At 61.1% G+C, this 20,174-nt stretch overlaps 1 protein-coding gene across 1 annotated transcript; it reads right to left on the bottom strand.

Annotated features, from left to right (window-relative positions):
• Positions 1-367: 367 nt before the first annotated feature.
• LOC125351256 (snRNA-activating protein complex subunit 4-like) lies at positions 368-19,419 on the bottom strand. The gene is given in 25 exon segments (XM_048345963.1): positions 368-504; positions 1,167-1,290; positions 2,243-2,596; positions 2,598-3,136; positions 3,139-3,846; positions 4,242-4,269; positions 4,755-4,853; positions 5,253-5,323; positions 5,698-5,926; positions 7,291-7,752; positions 8,017-8,096; positions 9,259-9,353; positions 11,760-11,854; positions 11,996-12,102; positions 12,275-12,422; positions 13,547-13,711; positions 13,991-14,063; positions 14,350-14,454; positions 15,418-15,499; positions 15,782-15,860; positions 16,266-16,391; positions 16,502-16,669; positions 17,744-17,790; positions 18,019-18,212; positions 19,278-19,419. Coding segments are annotated over 23 exon segments (4,110 nt in total). The 5' UTR covers positions 18,152-18,212; positions 19,278-19,419; the 3' UTR covers positions 368-504; positions 1,167-1,173.
• Positions 19,420-20,174: the final 755 nt, after the last annotated feature.

Raw genomic sequence — 20,174 nt, 5'->3', positions numbered from 1 at the left:
AAACCTCCAAAAATTCCGGGTTGGGGGGCATGCCTGTCCTTTTACCCTTTCAGTAGCAGAAAGAGGAAGCATGCAACAGAAGCCCACAGGAGAGTCACGGGCCTGAGCGCCTGCTGGGGTTATGACCCCAGGGCCACAACCTGTGCTCCCCAAACAGAGAAAAGCTGCACCCCCACTCTCTTCTGGCGCGGCCCAGGGGGGCTCGGACGACCCGGGAGCTGAGCCAGCTGGCACCGCACGTACCCAGAGCTGTCTGCTCCACTCTTTAAGACAACAAAACCACAAAAGTCCATCTTGCTTTTTAATTAAAAAAATAGGGTATTTATTCCAACACGTGCACTGGCACCCAGGCAGCAGGCCGGCTGCGTCTTGCTCGCTGGGGTCTCGCTCCCATTTCGGACTGCGGGCGGGCCATCAGCTTCCCGGGCTCCGGCCGCTTCTTCCCGCGCTGCGACGGGCCCTGGGCAGGCGTGGGCCCTGGGCTTCGGGCTGAGAGTCCTCGTCCTGAAACGCAGGGATGTGCCATCGGGGGTACCCAGACCCCAGGGCACACTCAGACAACCCCACTGGCAGTGTGGACAGGCAGGAAGCACGGCGGCACCACACTGTGAGGACAGGTACTGAAGCTCAGAGTGAGCTGTACAGAGGCCGACGGCCCAAGTCCCGGCGTCCCTGGTGCTTCCGCCAAGTCTGCACTACCTACTCTAGACCTGTTTGTCTCAATCTGCACACGCCAGGGCCACCCGGCACCTGCTGCCCTGGCCCTGGGACCAGCAGCAAGAGCAACCAAAGCCTGCTCGCCACAGGCCTGCAGTCAGCAGGTAGACGGACTGTGTGTGTGTGACCGCAGTGTAGACAGAGGGCTGGGAGGCGCCTTTGGAAGTCAGGGAGGGTGTTTGTGAGGAGCAGAGACCCCAGTGGAGAGAGGGGATGAGCGCCATAACTGGATGAGGAGTGCCAGGCAGAGCTGCGCTGCTAGGGCCTGAGGCAGAGGGCCGCTTAAGAAGCCCCTTGGCACCTGGGATAGGGCACATTTCCCTGGAGGGTGCCCACCCGTCTGGGCTTGCCTCCCCGGGCTCAGCCTCCACCTGACCACACCCGGCCCAGCTCACGTGCTTCTGGGGCAGGGTGACGGGTAGAGGGCGGCACCATCGCCGAGCACCCACCTGCGGCTCAGAGCAACCGCCTCCGCTTCCGGACATGACGGGCGCGACGCGTCCTGAGCACATCGAGGTCATCAGACGCATCCGGCTGGGAAGGGGCGGAGGCCTTGCCAGGGTTTGGGGACCCCTGAAACAAAGACCCAGGTAAGAGCGACCGCCAGCCACAGTGGGCAGGGCGAAAGCCATGGGGACACAGTGACTCCCAACTCCAGCTCTGTTTGTTTGTTTTGTTTTTTTGGCCAGTCCTGGGCTTGAACTCAGGACCTGAGCACTGTCCCTGGCTTCTTTTTGCTCAAGGCTAGCACTCTGCCACTTGAGCCACAGCGCCACTTCTGGCCATTTTCTGTATATGTGGTGCTGGGGAATCGAACCCAGGGCCTCATGTATACGAGGCAAGCTCTCTCGCCACTAGGCCATATCCCCAGCCCCCAACTCCAACTCTGAATGTGCCGTTCTCTGTCCTTGTCTAGGACATGAGCGGAGCCACGGAGTGACGGGGACTGACAGTGCCCCTTCTCACAAGGGGGCCTGCGAGCCCCTAAGCAGTGCCTGGCGGAGGGCCTCTCGGTCCCCAAGTTGCCTCCTTCTGGGGTGGCTGGCTTCTGGCTCTTCAGCCCGAGGACTCCATGGCGGGTCAGCCAGCCTCCATCCAGAACAGAAGGGCAGACAAACCCTGGGCATCCCCCGCTCCCACCTCACCCCTACACAGGGCCTACACCGCCCCTCGGGCTGGCACAAGGCCTGGGGAACGGCAGGGACGCAGTCCCATACCTTTTCTGCTCCAAGGTTCACACTGCCAACCCATCTCAGCTAACTCTCAGGGAGTCCGAGACACGCCTGGGAGAACACTGCCGCAGCTCAGGGACAGCGTGTGGGGGAGACCCGGCCCCCCCGGTGAGCTGCCCTCTGCCCACAGCGCACCACAGTGGCTTCCGTGTGGAGGCCCCAGTGCCGGTGGGCTGGGTGAGCTTCCCTCTCGTGAAACCCACAGGCGGCCCTGCCGGGCAACTTCCCCGCCCCAGCTCCCACTGGCCAGCCCCGGGCTGCCGCAGGGGAAGTGGGCCTCTCTCTGCCCTTACCTGGGCGGGGCTCCCGGCCGCGTCCTCGCCCTCCAGCTGCCCTGGGTCCTCGTCACTCTCCAGGTCCACCCCTGTGGCCAGCGACAGGGTGGTGGGAACGCCGCGGGGAGGCAGGGTGGCCAGCAGCGCGGGGAGAGCCAGGGCCGCCAGGAACCGCGTCTTCAGCAGGAGGTAGGCTGGGTTGTCCTGGAGCCGCCTCCGCACCAGGCCCAGGGAGGCCTGCACGGCTCCGGCTTCGGGCTCGGCTCCGGCCCGCGCCGGCCCCCGGGTCAGCAGGGAGGCGGCCCTGCGCTCCAGGGCCTTCTTTTGGAGCAGCAGGCTGGCCAGCACGCGCAGGTTGCACAGGGCGGGGGGGCTGGTAGGGCAGCCTGCTCTCCAGCTGGGGCACGCGGGCCCCTCGCGGGCCCCTCAGCCACTTCCGCGCGGCAGCCTCACTCTCCTGAGAGAGCAGGCCCAGGTCCAGGGCGCCCTTCTCGGGCCTCTCCGGGCTCGGAGGCCCTCTGAGCTCCAGGGACCCCGAGGCTTTCCCTGGTGTCCCCCCCGGCTCTCGCCTGCAGCCGGGGGCGCTATGGGCCGGCGGGGGGCTCGGCCTGGGGGGCTCTGCTCCCGTGTGGCCAGCCGGAGCGCTTGCTCTGGACACTGACGCCTCGCGGGCCACCTGGGCCACTCCGGGGGCTGGGCGAGGATCGCGTTCTGTGGCTGGGCCCTGGGATGGGGGGCCCGCCGGGGGGAGTGTTCCAGAGGACGTGGCTGGCTCCGTGTCGGCACTGGCCGGGGACGGGGACGGGGTTTCTGCAGGAGGCGGCGGCAGTGTGGCCGGCAGCCCTGCAGGGTCGGGGGTGGCCGCTGGCCTGGAAACGCCGATCACGGCTGGCACGGGCACAGGGAGCAGCCCTGTGCTGTGAGCACCCAGGTGACTGGCAGGGGCAGGCTGGCGGGCAGGGGAGCTCCACCCTGGGGCGGCAGGCTGAGGGGCGGAGCAGGGCTAGGGACGGCGGGGAAGAGAGGCAGGACTCTGGGCAGGCTCTGCTCCTGGGATGCGGCAGGGGCCCGGGGCGGGCCCGGATTGCCTGGAGGACCGCTCACAGGGCCTGGACTGGGGCCCGGGGCAGGCGGGCTGCAGGCAGCAGGGGCTGTGCCCTGGGCTCCTGGGAGGGCAGGGGCAAGGGACCCGGCCGGAAGGCTAGCAGGCCTCTCACCCTTGGCTGAAGCCCCAGCCTCCTGCCAGGAGCCAGAAGGGCTCGCACTGGCCACCAGAGGGGTCCCAGGCCCAGACAGCGCCGGGTTTGCGATGGTCAGGCACGTGGCCGGGGGCCCCTGGGCGGCTGCTGGCAGAGGGGGCTGCAGGACCACGGGCGAGGAAACCAGCAGCTGGGGCTGGAGCACCACGGGGCCCTGGGCGGCCTTCCTGGCCCGGGACTCCCGGAGCCGCTTCTCTCGTAGCAGCTCAGACACTGTCTTGGGCTTGGGCCGGGGGCCCCAGGGGGCGGGCGCGGGCACGGGGGACGCGGCAGGCTCGGGGCGGCGGGACCCCAGCCCCGCGTGCCCCACGTGGCTGGTGTTCTGTGCAGTGCTCTGAGGTGGCACGGCTGGCAAGAGGCGGCCTGTGGAAGGACAGACAGCCGCTGAGTGGCGAGCCCCAGGCACGCGAGGAAGCTACGTGTGGGCAGCTGCTGGATACGAGGCCCGGGTCCTGGCTCTGACCAGAGGCCAAGAGGGGCTCCAGCCACCCGGTCCCAGGTCTCCCACCTCGTGAGCTAAAACACCGCGGTAGCCCACGAGCTGGGCAGCCTCGCCTGTGGGGCCAGCAGCTTACAACTGGCCCTAACCCTCAAGCGTCTTCAAAACCAGGACAGCGCGGCCTCACTGATCTCTGCTCAGTGTGGCGCGAGGCACAGCGGCTGCCAGCAGGGGGAGCCCAAGCCGCTCCGGGCTCCTCCAGACAGGCAGGGCGCCGGGGGCCTTCCCCGCCACTCAGACACCCACGGCGCGCTGGTACCTGGGGTGCTCTGGACACTGGAGGGCTCCTAGGGAAGAAAGAAGAGGGGAGTTGGGGTGCGTGAGGCGCCCGCCAGGCGCTCCCCTCGGCCTCTCCACGTTCCTGCGCAGAGCTCGGGGGCTGCTGCTGCCGCGGTCCCCCAGGACAGCCCATCTGGAGAGGCAGCTGTGGTCTCCGGGCACCACCCACGCTGCCGACGCCTGTCCAGACCTCACTGGCTGGCCAAGGCGACGCGGGGCGGGCGGCCCACGGGCACCAGAGCGGAACGTGATCCTCAAATTAGCGACACCATTTCGCTGTGCTCCAGGAAACAGGGCCCTGGGGTGAGGCCTCCTGCGGGCTGAACTCGTGGTGCCCACGGCTGAACTGCGTCCTGCCCGCCCCGGCCTCAGGTGCCTCCTGGAGGGCCTGAGCCGGGCAGAGCCCAGGCCGCTGTGGGGGATGGGCCCACACTTCCAAGGGGCTGTGGGGTGCCTGCCTTGCCCTGGCCTCTGTCGCCCCATCACCCGCTACCTGCAGTGGAGCTGGGGCTCCGGGCTGGCGTGCTGGAAGAGGCCGGGCCTTCCTCTCTCGAACCACCTCCATGCAGCCTGCAGTGTCGATCTGTAGCAGCTGAGGGGCGTGGGGTGGGGGGGTAAGAGCTGCCTGGCCCCTGCTCCGGCCCCACCCAGAGCCCAGGTGTCCCATGGGATAGAGGGAGCCCCAGCAACGGCTGTGCACGCGCGGCAGATCCAAAGCAGCTGCGGCCGGCGCCCGGGCAACCCCCCCCCCCCCCCCCGCAGCGTGGACTAGGAGCCTCCACGGCCCCCGCCCTGACCACAGTGCAGCCTGGCTCCCACACCGACCCCTCTTCAGCCTCCACCTCAACCGGGGGCCAGAGGCCACCCCGTACCCCATGGGGGCAGCGACGCTGACCGACCACACTAAGCCTTCCACGCCAGCCTGCTGGCGTGTTTTCACGGCTCAAAAGCTCCCTGCGGCGTGGAACTGGAAGAACCGTGCGCAGCTCACCTGGATAAACAGCGTGAACACCGGGGTGCTGGCTAGGCGCGCATGCTCCAACTTCATCCTGATGCCATCGGCTGGGGGACAAGGGCGCATGGAGAGCCGCCCCCGCGGCGCAGCTCTCCCTCCCAGAGCCCGGGGGGGGGGGGCGGCGGCAGGGTCCGCAGGCCAGCTGCTCTGAGGGGCAGCTGCTCACCACCTCCAGCTGCCCTTGCTTGGCAGGGGCAGAGAGGGGCTCGGCAGAGCCCACGTGCCCCTCCTCAGAACCCCGGTGGGCCCCGGTGCCTCTGGCTCGGAGGAGCCGGCCCTCGCGTGCCCCACCCCTCAAACGCTTCTGGAGATGGTCTCCAACGACCACCCTGCCACCGGGAGGTGCTCTGGCTCCTGTCCCTCCCCCGCCCCCCCACCCCCCCACCCCCGGCCGTAGACCCCCAAGGAGCCTGGGTAGTACCGTGAGTCTGCACGGCCCCGGCCCTCCGGGAAGCCTGTGTGCAGGGCAGGGCGTTGTCACCCACCCAGGGCGTCACAGCCAGCAGAAGCTTGCGCTCCAGGAGCCTCTGGCGTAGCGCGTGTCTCCGGCGCTGCTGCCACAGCCTCTTGAGGTGCGACGCGTCCATGCGGTCTCCAGGGCCAGGCCCTGGGGGCGAGGCGGGCAGGGCTGGCTGCCTCTGTCTTTCCTGCTGCAAGGAGAAAGGCTACCTCGGTTCCTGGACAGGCCAAGGTGCCAAGGGGCCTAGGCTAGTCCCAGTCCCACGCACTGGAGGCCAGCACGGACCCTGCGGGACGTCCCTCAACGTAGGACGGGACGGACGGGAAGGGTCCTTGGGATCGGGGTGGGGTGTGCGTGTGTGCGTGCACGTGGGCTCAGACCCTCCCCGGTGTGTGGCTCCAGGCAGCCCTGCGGGTCCTCAGCACCTAAGCGCCGTCTCTGGGGGCGTCTGCACCCGTGGCCTGTTCTGACGAGGAGGGCGAGGCCGGGCATGGGGAGCGGCTCCCGGGCCTCCTGTCTGAGCCTCCACACGGCCTTCCCTGTCTAAACAACAAAGCGCACGCCGTGGGGCTGCTGGCTGCCGGGAAGGCGAGAGGCGCCCGGGCGGGCCGGCCCTGAGGAAGGCGGCGGGGCCCCAAAGCCTGGCTCGTGAATGCTCTACGTTCCCCGGGCCCTTGGTAGCTCTGTTCTGGGCGAGGCCCCGGGTCCACCGAGCAGCCAAGGCCGCAGGAGGCGCGCTGCGTGTCTGCAGAGCTGCGGCTTCCCTCCGCGGCCCCCAGAAGACCACGCTGCTGCTCCAGACGGAGCTGTACCCCCACCCAGGACCCCAACATTCTGAAGACGGGGGCGGGGGGAGAGAGGAAGGGAACACTGGGAGAGAATGAGGGATTGACACTGTCCAAAAGGAAATGGACTCATCATCTGACTTATGTAACCCTGAGCCCTCTGTGCATCACAATAAAAATGTTAAAGATTACATCAAAGTGTTCGTCATCAGCACAGGAACTGACTGGTTTATCCATTAGAACCACCACCAACAAAACGAAAAACTCAAGACAGGGACGGGCAGCCACCTGCAGGCTGTGTGCGCGTGGACAGCCTCTCCACGGCCCCCTCCCGCCCTCCCTCCACCTGGGGCTGAGGCCACTCAGACTTTCCTTCAAACGATGTGGAAGCGTACGTACCACTTTCACCTAAGCACAGCACGGCAAGACAGAATCTGGCTGGGTCTTTCGGGGAATGAAGGAAAGTGATGGGGGGTGAGTGACGGGAATACCATACGACCCTAAGGAGATCTAACTAGTGACGGCTGAGAAAAAATAATTCTTAAAATGCCCGCAAATCCAGGCGCCCGCTCAGCCCTGTCCCGACGCAGCACCGCTTGTGACTTGAACGCGAGGAGCTGGGACGGCCCGCGTTGGCTGCCGGCCTCCAGCGGCTTCCCGCCACCGGGCCCTGCTGACGCCAGCCGGAGCCGCGCTTGCCAGCGAGCCGCCAGGCTGTACCGGAGCGTCTTCTCCCCTGCCGGCATCCCGGGGTGCCTGGGGGACCCACCTTGCAGGCCGGCTCCTCCGCGCTTGCGGGGCGAGTGTCTGGTGGGTGTGGGTCCTGGGTGCCTCTCAGGATGGTGCCGTGTACCCTGGAAGACGGCTCCCCGGCAGGAGCAGCGGTGGGGACGTCCTGGGGGCGAGCGGGGGCGGCATCAGAGCCCTCGGAGACGGCGGCGGCAGGGGCGGCGGCACCTTCTCTGTGTGGCTGGCTGGCACGTGGCCTTGCAGGAACCCACAGGTCAATGTCTGGTACTGTGTACTGTGGGGGCAACAGCGCCCCGCCCCGCCCCTGGGACTCTTCCAGCTCCGCCTCCGAGCTCTCGCTGCTGCTGCTGCTGCTGCTGCTGCTGCTGCTGCTGGTGCTGCTGTCAGCGCTGTCCTCACTGCCGCCGCCACTGCTGCTGCTGGAGCTCCAGCGGGCCCTGCGACGGGGCCTCCGCCGCCGCCTGCGGAGACTCCGCTTCCTCTGCGAGGAAAAAAGGGCTGCGTGGAGGCCACAGCTAACCCAGGACAAAGGACGGCAGGCTGCCGGCCAGCCTCGGGGGGAGCCCGGCAGGGACGCTACGCTGCCAGGGGAGAGGGTGCTGCTCCCGGCAGGGCTCTGCCTGTGGCCTCCGGAAGAAACCGCACCCCGCCTCCCTCCTGCTGCCCCATCAGGATGCCCCAATGGCTCCCCAGGGATGGGCCTCCCCACTTCCAGAAAAGCTCCAGAAGGGAACAAATGTCTTACCCCAACCATGATTTTCCACTTGCTCAGACACTGGGAACCTGATCGATGGGGGAGTTCAGAAGCAATTTTCGCCCAGTGACCTACGAAGGCAAAACCACAGGGGACCTGCTTCGCGCTGCTCCCTTAGACCAGGCTTATCAGCCGGGGCGGGGCATGCAGCCTTCGGGACAAGGCAGGGCCTTCAGCACCCACAACCCGCCCCCCACGCCCAGCAAGAGCCCGGGTCACTGATGCGGATGCCCTGCATCTTGGGATGACCAGCTCTTCAGCAAAGTTCTGGAAAACACAACCAGGAAGGAAAACTTGCCCACAAGTTCTTAACATGGTCATCCAAACCAGACCACACACAGAATTCAAGCCACTTGTAGCGATGTATGTTCCTTTCAGAGGGGGCCACGGGACTGACAGCAACACCTGTGTTTATGCTGCAGAAGGCCAAGGGGGGAAGGAACTCTCTCTCTGATTCGTGTCTTGAACCAGGCAACACCACAACTAGGCTTAGTCTAAGCAGATATTGCTGACGTAAGCAAGTTTTGTTTTTTTCTTTTTAATTCAAGGACTGGCTTCTGCCCTTGAGCTTTTTTGCTCAAAGCTAGTGCTCTACCACTTCAGCCACAGACGCACTTCTGGCTTTTTGGTGGTAAACTGGAGACCAGAGTGTCACGGACTTTCCTGCCTGGGGCAAGCTTCCACTGCGGTCCTCAGATCTCAGATCCTGAGTAGCTAGGGCTGTGAGCGTGAGCCACAGTTGGAATGAGCTCATTCCAACTCCACAGCAAAACCGAGGAAATGCTCCACGTCTGTGGGGAGACGCGCTCCTCCCCGGGAGCAGGAGTGTGGGGGCCACGGCGGCAGGCGGGGAGGAGAGAAGGGACCGTGTGCACACAGGTCCTGTAGCTCTCCCCAGTGGGCTTCTGCGGGAGGAGGCGGGCCACCCCACTTCCTCCTGTGCACCTGCACCTCCCAGTTTCCCACACAGAACTGGTATTGATTTGTCATGGGGGCAGAGAGGTGCCGCTCAGTGGTATAGCACTGGCTTGGCGTGCCTGAGATCCTGGGTTCCATACATACCCCCTAAAGCGACAGCAAAGTAAATTCCAACAGGGAGGCCCGCTGTCACGTCACAGCGGTCTCGGGGTGCAGCCTGGGGTTGGTACAAACTCTGGGTCTCTAATGTGGCTGTAGGCCCTCAAAGGGACTGAAGCCAGGGGATGGAGATGGGCAAACACCTCCACAACTCACCAACACCATATTTCTCTATTAATTCAATTAACTGTTCCTCTTCTTTTGCATCCCATCGTCCCTTCTTCAAGCTGAAATGTAATCTTCTGAGATAGCTAAGAGTAATGTGGAAAAAAGGAATATTTTGGTCTCCTAGCTCCCCAATGACGTCTTAGGCATGACATCAAAGGCACAAGAAGTGTAAAGATGAACTTCACCAAAACCCAATACTTCGAGCTTCAAAAGACCCCACCAAATAAGATGATGGTTGGGTATAGTGGCTTCTAATCCAGCCACACAGGAGGCGGAGACTGCAAGGACTGTGGTTCAAGCCAGACTTGGTAAAAAGCGGGCAAACCCCACATCTCAGCAAGTAAGCCAGGAGTGCTGGTACAAGCCTATCACTCCAGCAATGCAATGCAGGAGGCTGAAGGGAGATCCCAGTCCAAGGCCAGCTTTAGACCCTACCTAAATATTAACTAAAGAGAACTGGACACATAGTTCAAGGGGCAGATTGTAGATCTACTTGGAGGCCTTGAATCCAAACCTCAGTACTGCAAAAAATAAAAAGTAAATAGGAAGAGAAGCTACAGCCTGGGAGCTACTTGTCAAGCAGCTATCTGATAAGGGGCCTGGCAAGGGGCTGTATGAGGAACTCTTACAAGCTAATACGAAGACCACCCAGGCATGGTAGCACACACTCATAATCTCACACGCAGGAGCATGAAGAGTTTGAGAACAGCCTGGGTTACATAGTGAGACCCTGTCTCAGCCCTTCCCTCCAATAAGACAAAATCATAAGAAACAAAAACAAAGACAAGTAATTTAAAAATAGGCAAAAGATTTGAATGGACATTTTTTCTGACGGAGGGGATGGATATAGGCGTGTATCTATGTATCTATATCGATCTCTACCTGCAACATACACAAGCAAAGTTAGCCCCCAGGGAAGTGCAATTCAAAGCCACTATGAGATATGGCTTGACAAACCAGACAGGCCATGGTGATGAGGACAGAAGCCACCAAGTGTTGGCGCGGACATGGGAAGCTCACACGTGTGTGATCTAGCACACACAGAATGGGCGAGATACTTTGCCTAAAGCCTGGCAGTTCCTCAAGGAGCAAAACATAAGACCTAACGATCTCACTCCTAGGGAAACGCCTGGAAATCTAAACATTTATTCTCTATAAAAAAAAGTGTACAGGGGGCTGGGGATATGGCCTAGTGGCAAGAGAGCTTGCCTCGTATACATGAGGCCCTGGGTTCAATTCCCCAGCACCACATATACAGAAAATGGCCAGAAGTGGCACTGTGGCTCAAGTGGCAGAGTGCTAGCCTTGAGTAAAAAGAAGCCAGGGACAGTGCTCAGGCCCTGAGTCCAAGCCCCAGGACTGGGAAAAAAAAAAAAAAAAAAAGTGTACAAGGGCTGGGAATGTGGCTTAATGGTAGAGTGCTGGCCTCGCATGCACGAAGCCCTGGGTTCGATTCCCCAGCACCACATACACAGAAAAAGCCAGAAGTGGCGCTGTGGCTCAAGAGGCAGAGTGCTAGCCTTGAGCAAAAAGAAGCCTGGGACAGTGCTCAGGCCCCGAGTCCAAGGCCCCAGGACTGGCAAAAACAAACAACAACAACAACAACCTGTACGAGTAGGCCAGGGGTTTGGCCCAAGTGGTAAAGTATCCACTGAGCTAGTGTGAGGCCGTGAGTTCAAACACTGGCACCATCACCAAAATTAAAACTCCAAAACAAACACTTGACACCAGGGTGCTCAGAATGCTCTCAAGGTTAGCGCAGGGTCATTTGGCACGTCCTTCCTTTCTAAAGCTACACTAACATTCAAGTACATCTTTTTCTCTTTACTTCACTAGTGACGCTGCTCTGAACATTCTTGTAAAAGTAATGTTTGGCTCCCACTTTCAACCTTTTTGGGTTTCTTATCCCTTGATGCTTTGGGCCCGGTTCTATTTTTAACGTGCTTAGGAACTGCTGCGGTTCCCCACAGAGACCGTGTGACACTACGCCCCGGCCAGGTGCGCGATGGTTCCGACCTCCCCTGCTGTGCGGTCCGGGTGCGCGTGGCACCGCACGGAGGTCTCGGGAATGACTCACTGGGAGCATCTTCTCAAGTGCTCAGTGGCCATTTGCGGCAAGTCTGTGGAAGGGCTTTCTCAGACTTAACCGGGCGCAGTGCTGTTCAGGGGGATTTCTTCCTGAAGTAATCCAAAGGGCTTCAAGTAATGGGGCATAGTATGTGAGCTATACCCTAAGGTGCCAAGAAAGACCTGAGAAGGAGCTGCTGCCAGTGGGGGCCGGGGAGCCGCCAGGATCTGACCTCTGGACAAGTAACTCAAGGAGGAAAGTCTGGACTTCTCCTGCTTCCCCAGCGGCTCAGCCCTGGTACAGGAAGCCCGACAGCCACCTCTCCTAGGACTGCGCACCCCCGAGCGGCGGTCACCTCCTGGCCTTGGCTCCCTGGCGCCACCCCAGAGGCCTCCCCGCCTTCCCGGGCTGCGGGGCTCACCGGTCCCGGCACTGCGCGTCGCTCCTGCCTGGCACCTCTTCACGGATTTTAAACCAGTCCTGCTCCCCATACTTGGCGACGGCTTGAAGCAGCTTCTGCAGGAAGGGACACACATTTGGTACCTCTGAGGGCACGGCTGCACCCCCTTACCCTGTGGGGACCCTGCAGGCAAGCAGCCACCTGGGACGTGCCAGGCAAGCTTCCTGGGGAGCCCCCCGCAGGTCCCGCACACTCACGGCATCTTCCTCGGGGGCCCAGAACCCCTTCTTCAGGTTGGGATCCAAGCTCTTGGTCCAGCGGTAGATGAGCTGCACGGAGTCTCTCCCTTCCATGTAGTAGACAACTGGGGAAGGAGAGGGCGCGTGGGAGCGTGCACAGGTATCCTGTGCAGAGGGCCCATCCCGGAGTCGCTGGGAGGAGAGCCAAGGACAACGGGACCCTCCCTTCTTCTCTGCCAACCCCTAAGCTCGGGTGCTGGGGTGGGACGGGGAGGCAGCCCGGGGGCCGGTGCTCACTTCTACGGTACGGGACGTGGCCCCCAACGCGCATCTCCTGGACCAGCTGGGTGAGCATGCGGTCCTCCTCCTCGGTCCACTCCCTGCGTTTCAGCGCTGGGTTGTGCTGCTGGAACTTCTGCAGGCACTGGAAGGCGCTGCGGCTGGTCTTCCCAAGGCCAAACAAAAGCATTTGGGTGTCAGAGGGAAGTACCCCGAGCACTGGGCTGCACGCGGAAAGGCTGTGCGGGCGCTCCAGAGCACGGGGGGGGGGGGGGGGGGGGAGGGGAGGGGCTGGGAGCCAGAGGGAGTCACCCTCCTCCAGACTCCCGTGGAGGAAGGCAAGTGGCCCCAAGATGGAAACACCAGACGTGGGGCCTAGCCCCGGAGAGGACCAGCCTACCGCGAGAGGGCTCGACCATTCACAGAAAGGAAGCTCTCAACAGCTAACCAAGATGACACCCAAACCACAGAGCCGCACACCTGTCCCCCCCCCCCCCAGGCTCAACAAACCACCACACGAAGGTCAAGGAAGACAAACAATTCTTTTGTTGTTGTTTGGTGGTGGGGCTTGAATTCAGAGCCTGGACACTGTCCCTGAACCTTTTTTCTCAAGGCTAGAGCTCTACCACTTTGAGCCACAGGACCACTTCTGGTTTTCTGGAGATAAGGGTTTCATGGACTTTTCTGCTTGGGCTGGCTTTGAACCATAATCCTTAGATCTCAACCTCCTGAGTAGCTAGGATTATAAGCATGGTTCTTTACAAATATAACTTACCAAGTAAATAAAAATCACAAAGTTGCATGTACCAAATAACAGAGCAAATCTACCAAGAGGCCTAAGAACCCTGATTTTCAGCACAGACCCAGAATACAATAGAACCCATCCATTCTGCACGTAGAGAGGCATACAGGCCTCTCCTCAGAAAGGAGAGGCTTCTGTGAACACAGTTCTAGCAAGTTTAGTCTGCCATACCCCTGTGCTCTTCCACAAAACAAGTGATAAGCTTTGTAAAAACGGAGGTTTTAGAGAACGTGTTCCCAGTGGCTACTTCCAGCAGTGCACACCGAAGGACGCAAAGACCCCAAACACCTAACTAGTTGAACATGGAAAACCCTATTTGTAGGACAATTTAGGTCCAAAGAAACAAAAACGGAAAGGACAGAAATCCAGACCCACTCCTAAGCGTGGCTTAATCTATCCTAATCTTAATCTGTCATGGGACAAGAGACCCGAGGAGAGCGCGTTGCTCTCCCTCAGGAAGCAGGCGTGAGGGAGGCCGCGTGGCCTACCCCCAGCTCCTCTGCGACCAGCTGCCATTCCAGGTGGCCATGCTTGGCCGCGATGGCCCTCAGCCGCTCCACCTCCTCCCCGCTCCAGTCCTGCTTGTTGATGCTCGGGTGCTCAGAGCTCTGCCAGAACTTCCGGATCTCCTCTGCACTGCGGCCTCCTTCGAACTACAGCAGAAGAAAGCCAACACACACAGACTCAGGGCGGGGGCTATCACGTACACCCAGACACAGCTCTACAGTCCACACCACCCAGCCTTGTCCGGTCAAAATGCAGACCTGGCCCCAAAGAGAAGCCTTTGGGCCTCCTCGTGTTAGAGGGAGAGGGCCCTGTCAAGCTCCTCACCACCGTCCGTTGCTAGACTGGCCCTAGCCCTCAGGGTCACAGTGAGCTGGACTAAAACACCAGGGACTGTGTACTGGAAATCCAGGCCCGCCCTGACTCACATTGACGTTGGAAATCTTCTCCCAGTCGTGGCTGTCCAGCCTGTTTCCCAGCAAGGCTTCTTCCGGGAGCTGGCTGGAGGAAGGGGCAGGGAGACGGCATCACACCCAGCCTGCTGGCTGCCCCTCCCACCCCCAGGGGAGGCCCCTGATCACTTATTTTGTTTTGTTTTTTTTCTTTGCCAGTCCTGGGACTTGGACTCAGGGCCTGAGCACTGTCCCTGGCTTCTTTTTGCTCCAGGCTAGCACTCTGCCACTTGAGCCATTTTCTGGCCATTTTCTATATACGTGGTGCTGGGGAATCGAACCCAGGGCTTCATGTATAGGAGGCAGGCACTCTTGTCACTAGGCCCCCTGCTCACTTGATATCCTGGATCTCCTTCTCCGCCTCCCTCACTTGCTTCTCCAGGGCCTGTGTCTCCGGCTCACTGGACACACGGCTCTGCTTCTGGCGTAAGTACTCGAGCCTATGAGGTAGAGCAGAAGCAGAAGGGCTTGAGGCCCTGGTTCTCTGAGCTGCCCATGACAGGAGCTGTCTATGGCACAGCCAGGAGCGGAGTTTGCTTTTTCTCCTACGCTGGCTCTTCACCACGAGGGAAGCCTGGCACAGTCTCGGGCTGGGACAGTGTTGCCTAGGACCAGGGCCGGCTGCCGTGAACTTTGTACACTTACAGAGGCAGGGAGTGGCTCCCTGATGCCCGCGTTTCAGACCTGGCCCACTCTGCCAAACCCAGGTACACAAGATGTACACGCCTGCCACACCCCTCAACCCCTAGGCCTGTGGCTGCTTCTGCAGCCACCACCTCCCAGACCTGCTGAGGGGCAAGGTCCTGCTGGACACCCTGACCTCGCAGACACCTGCAACCTCGCGGGCCAGCCCCAGGCCTCTTGGTGCTCCAGGTGTTGTACGGTAGATCCAGTCAGGAAAACAGAGAAGCCACCACTTGAAAGACAGAATTCAGTCTTTATCGGAGCGCTAAGGGAGGGGCGACTCACAAAGCCCACGGTGCTCAGCTACGCTCTCCTGAAGGTAGCGCCCCTGCCTCTAGGCCCCGCGGGCAGGGAGCATGCTCAGTGCTGGGGCACTACCCATGCTGCCCCTGGCCCTGGGAGGTGACAGCCACTGCAGGCAGGTGTAGCTGCAACAGCCTGCAGTGTGAACACTCAAGTGAACTTCCTCACCAGCAAGCCCACAAAGCAGGACTGGAGGACAATCAGCTCTTCCCTGGGGGAGCCAGAAGCCCAGAGAAGAGGAAGTGTGCAGGCACACAGCTAAATGCAGCTGTCCAGCCCGTCACGACCGTCTCCCAGGGAGGAGGACAAAGCACAGACAGGGCATCTTGGGGCTGGCGGGACAGTGGCAGAGCCCAGAGCGTGCTGGGCTGGATCCCTGCTTCGGGGAGGGCTGGCCGGCCCGTGCGTAGACTTACTTTAGCAACTTGGGCTGGAGCAGGCGCTGCAGACGGTCACTCACCACGGACTTCCTGAGCAGGGCTTTCTCCCAGTGCTTCCCTGGGGACGACAGAGAAGTCATGACACACTGGCTCCGAGCTACAATGGAGAATGTGGGTGCACCGAGGCCCTTCTGGATGCAGGTGAGAAGCTGGCCAGGCCTCTCTCACCCAGCCTACAGCAGGCCTCCCAGGGTGGCTGTTCTGAGCGGGCGGGAGAGAGGCGGGAAGTGAGGTGGGGGCAGCCAGCATCTTCACACCCCCAGCGGAGGCAGGGCCAGGGGTAAGGCTTGCTGGGCGTGCGAGCTGGGAAGCCCACCCAAAGGCCTGCCAGGGCTCTTACACTTGGTCACCAGGAGCGCCTCGAAGGCCTTGATTCCTTGGGCGGCCTTCTCGCGAGTGTCTTCATTGGCAGGGGGGCCCTATCAAACACGGCGTCAGGATGTGGCAGACCCTCTGTGCTCACCTTCGGGGCGACTGCCCCCCTTCTAGGGCCTTACCAGGACTCGGGGTGCCCACCCACATGCAGGGCCAGGCAATCTGACCTATGCACCCGGAGCAGCTGTGGGCTCAGGGGACCCCCTGCTCACAGCACAGGGCTGCCATTAGCCATGGCAGGTCTACACTGGGCTTTCTCCAGCCCCTGGTGTCCTACTCCCAGGTAAGGGATTCGCTTGCCCCTCCAGAAAAGGTCTTAACTTTTTCTAAGGAGGCTGGAGAATGGAGATGAAGAGAGCGTGAGACAACTTCTAGACACGTGGAGAACCAGAACCCTTCCTTCAGCGGGCACGGAAGCCTGCTGCTGAGAGCGGGCTGCGGCCACTTACCACTCCAGTGACTTTGTCCTTGAAGTATGGCTTCATGAAGTGGCCTATGTACATGTTGGGCGGCAGGCTCCTGCCTTCCTTCACCTTGGGGCCTTTGGACCCGGCCAAATCCCATAGAATTTCTTCCTGGGGCGGAAGCAGAGTCATGTGTGGGAAGAGGGTAGGCTGCAGGGAAGCATCCCCCACCTGCGCCCTCCCAGGAACCTGGCGAGGGGCTACAGGGCAGAGGGTCCTACCTGCTGCTCTCGGTTCTGGGCCAGCAACTGGCTGACCTCTGCCAGCTTCTCACGGATGACCTCCTGGTAGACCATATTGAGCTGCAGACAGGTCTCAGGGTCTTCGGGAAGGGTTTTATCCTTGGGGTCCTCCTCCTCATTGCTGGCCTCGCCCCACCTTTCCCCTTCCTGGGGAAGAGCCAGAAATGGCAAATGAGAAAACGGCTTCCTTGAGGCCTAGCCCACATGGCAGTTTCTGGGGCCCTGCCGTGGCTCTGGCACACAGGAGCTGTCATCCTCGAGGGGGACCACGAGCACATCTGTTCTATCTACGGCATGAGGCGGACTAACCACAGCTACCAATTCCTCAAAGTCTAAACTCTTAAAATGAGCTCATTCTGTCTCCATCCCCACCCAGCGCATGGCAGCCAGATCTTGGTGAGCAAACTCCCTGCACAGCCCTCAGGGACAAGAGCTGAGAAAACCAAATGCTTATCAGCCAGACAACACAGATCACAGGACCATCTCAGTTCCTGCAAAGGACTACCCAGCCCTTAAGCACGAGGCAACTCTATCCTTACTGACTTGATGGAAAGAGTAAGCCAACAGCCAGAGCTGTCTTCACTGTCTGTCTACAGGTTGGGAAATGGCGGTACAGCAGGCAATGAGGGTCAGGACCCCACTACTTCATCCTTGCATGATTTTGCTTATGAGTGAAGTGTGAGCTCAGTTTGTTTTGTTTCTGTTTTTTTGTTTGTTTTGTTTTGTTTTTGCCAGTCCTGGGCTTGAACTCACGGCCTGAGCACTGTCCCTGGCTTCTTTTTGCTCAAGGCTAGCACTTCACCACTTGAGCCACAGCGCCACTTCTGGCCATTTTCTATATATGTGGTGCTGGGGAATCGAACCCAGGGCTTCATGTATACAAGGCAAGCACTCTTGCCACTAGGCCATATTCCCAGCCCCTTGTTTCTGTTTTTTAAAGGTAGTAATGTTAGTTACCAATCTAGTCCTAGTGGTGATTTCTGGTACTGTTTTAACTTGGATAAATATTGTGTGCATTGGGATATAGCTCGGATGTAGAGTGCTTGCCTACTGACGCTGGGGCTTGATCTCTCACCAAAGTTTTGTGACATCTTGTCTTTATACTAGATGTGCATTATCTTTATAATGCCTAAAAAGCCAACAGGGTTATAAAGCACACCCCTCCTGGGCCACTTTACAGGGTAGCAGCAAGTCTGCCTCAGCCAGGTGAGCAGCAATTACCAAGGGTGGAGTGCCAGTGGTGTCCGAGTCTTCATTGGGCAGCGAATCTGTGAGAAACGTAAGCACATCACAAGAGGGATGGGAGCAGTGGGCAGAAAGAACGTGCGGCAGGGAAGGGGCTAGCCTCCATCAAGGGTGCCTCTGAAGGGCTGTCTAAGCTCAGAGAGATCCTGGGGGGGGGGGGTCTAGGCATATGTCCCCAATATAGCACAAGGGACACCCAAGGGCACCCAACGGATCCAGCCACATCCTAGAGGTCACATACAGAGGCTCACCTGCTTCAGAGTCTGAGGAATAGAGACTTGATTCACAGACTCCCAGGGGGATGCTGGAAGAACTGGGATCCAAAATCCTCTCCAGCTCCTTGATTTCCTTTGTTATTTTCTCTCTTTCTGCATCTATGTCCATGGCTTCTGCCTGCCTCCACAATATGAGTGCTGGGAGTCAAGAGTGCTCAAGTCCCATCCTCCTTCAAACACTGACACACACCTGCTCAGAACAGCTGGAGCCTAGTCCAAAGAGGCACTGAGTTCCCTAGAAGGGAGAATGAGACCCAGGCCAGATGTGAGGAGCCTGGGTCTGCAATCTGATACTCTTTGGCATCTCTGTAACTTGTGCTTGTTTTCGAGGAATGCTATTGGCCAAGTCTGAGGAGGAAGGAAGCTGGGAAGAGAGAAGGATGAGAGAATACTACAGAAAACAAGCACACACCCAAGGGCTGGTAACAAAGAAGAGAAACATGCTAAGCTCCGTGTGACACGCCTGCAATCTCAGCACTTGGTGAATCTGGGGCATCAGGATCCCACGAGACTCTTATTAGCTCTAAAAAAGCTGGACGAGGAGCTGGGGTTCAAGTAGCAGAGCGCCAGCCTTGAGTGAAAAAGCTCAGGGCAGTGCCCAGGCCCTGAATTCGAGCTCCAGGAGAGGGGAGGCAGAGAGAGGAGAGAGAGAGGGGAGGGCGAGTGGAGAGAAAGAGAAGCAGAGATAGAGGAGATGGAGAGGACAGTGTGAGAGCTGGGGGTGGGATGCGCCGGGGTGGTAACGGGGACCAGGCCCATGCGGGGAGTGGGAGCGCGTGTGTCAGGCCGACGCGGGGAGCAGGCCGAGGAGGAACCAGGCTAACGGGGGCAGGGGAGGGGGCGGGCAGGCCGAGGGGGAGGGGGGTTAGGCCGACAGGGAACCTGGCTGACGGTGGGGGGGTGTTTGCAGGCCGAGGTGGTGGTGGGAGTCAAGGCTGACAAGGAACCAGGCTGACGGGGGGTGGAGGGGGTGGCAGGCCGACAGGGGGGAGCAGGCCGGCGAGGGCAGGGCAGGGCAGGGGGTGGCAGGCCGACGGGTCCACGCAGGGGCTTCCGCGTTCGCCCCGCCATCGGCTGCGCACGGCGGCCCCGGACGGGCCGGGGGGTTCCGGGTCCGTTTCCCCGCCGCCGCGGGCGGGCGGGCTCCCCCTTCCCGGGACCCGGCGGCCAGCTCCGGGCAGCGGCGTCCCCCCTTCCCCCGCGGGCACAGCCCGGCCCGGCCGGGCCTCCCTCACCTGCTGGGGGCGGGCTTCGCGCGAGGGTTGGTCCTTCGGGCCGCCGCGAGCCGTCCCGTCGCCAGGCGACACACGCTTCCGGCGGCTGCGGAAGTCGTGGGTCCGCCGGAAGTCCCGCCCCCGAGCCGCAGCGCGGGGCCTGCCGGGAGGCGCGGGGCATGCCGGGAGGCCCGCGCGCTCCGCCGCCCGGCCGGCGCGCGGGACGGGCCGAGCACCCTCCACCTGGGCCCGCTTCCGTGCCCGCGCACGCCGCCGGCAGCCGCCCTCCGGGGCGTTCATCCACTCGGAGCTTCCCTGGCCGGCAGGGGCGGCTTGAGGCCTTGCGCCCCGGAACCCTCACCCAGCCTGGGAGGAGTCCGCTAGCAGTTGTGCTTGGGTGAGAGCCAGAGTCGGTGGAACCGGGCCCAAGGCTTAGAACTGGCAAGGTGAGAGCAGGATGCTTCCGGACTTCATCCCAGCAACCTGCCTGCTGGCGTGGGGGGGCTCAGGATCCAGGCATGAACTCCCACGCGTTCCCCCAGGAACACTTCAAGCAGATCACGCAAATTGCCAACACACGGCTGCGAGCCTCTCCGCCAGCATCTGAACCTCACCCCCACCCACTAGCCTGCAGCTGCTAGGGTTGTGGGGAGCTGGGTCCAGGGTAGGTGTGGCTCTTCTGGGTGACTACCTTGTTCCAGGCCCCACCAGTGAGGGAGCACTAGCCTAGGGATCTCACTTGCCTGTCCCTCTACTCCAGAAAATATTTTCTCACACGGGTCTGGAGGCAAGTCTGCAGGAGATTCAGACTCGGTTTTGCCCTAATTCACTGACCTGGGGGGGTGGTTGGGCTGCAAGATTTGCAACACAATACAGTGGCTACTGAAAAAAGTCCCTACTTTACCTGTATGTAGCTGG

This window comes from Perognathus longimembris, chromosome 1 (genome assembly GCF_023159225.1).
Source record: "Perognathus longimembris pacificus isolate PPM17 chromosome 1, ASM2315922v1, whole genome shotgun sequence".
Lineage (NCBI taxonomy): Eukaryota > Metazoa > Chordata > Mammalia > Rodentia > Heteromyidae > Perognathus > Perognathus longimembris.
This window is presented reverse-complemented; position numbering and strand designations above follow the sequence as displayed.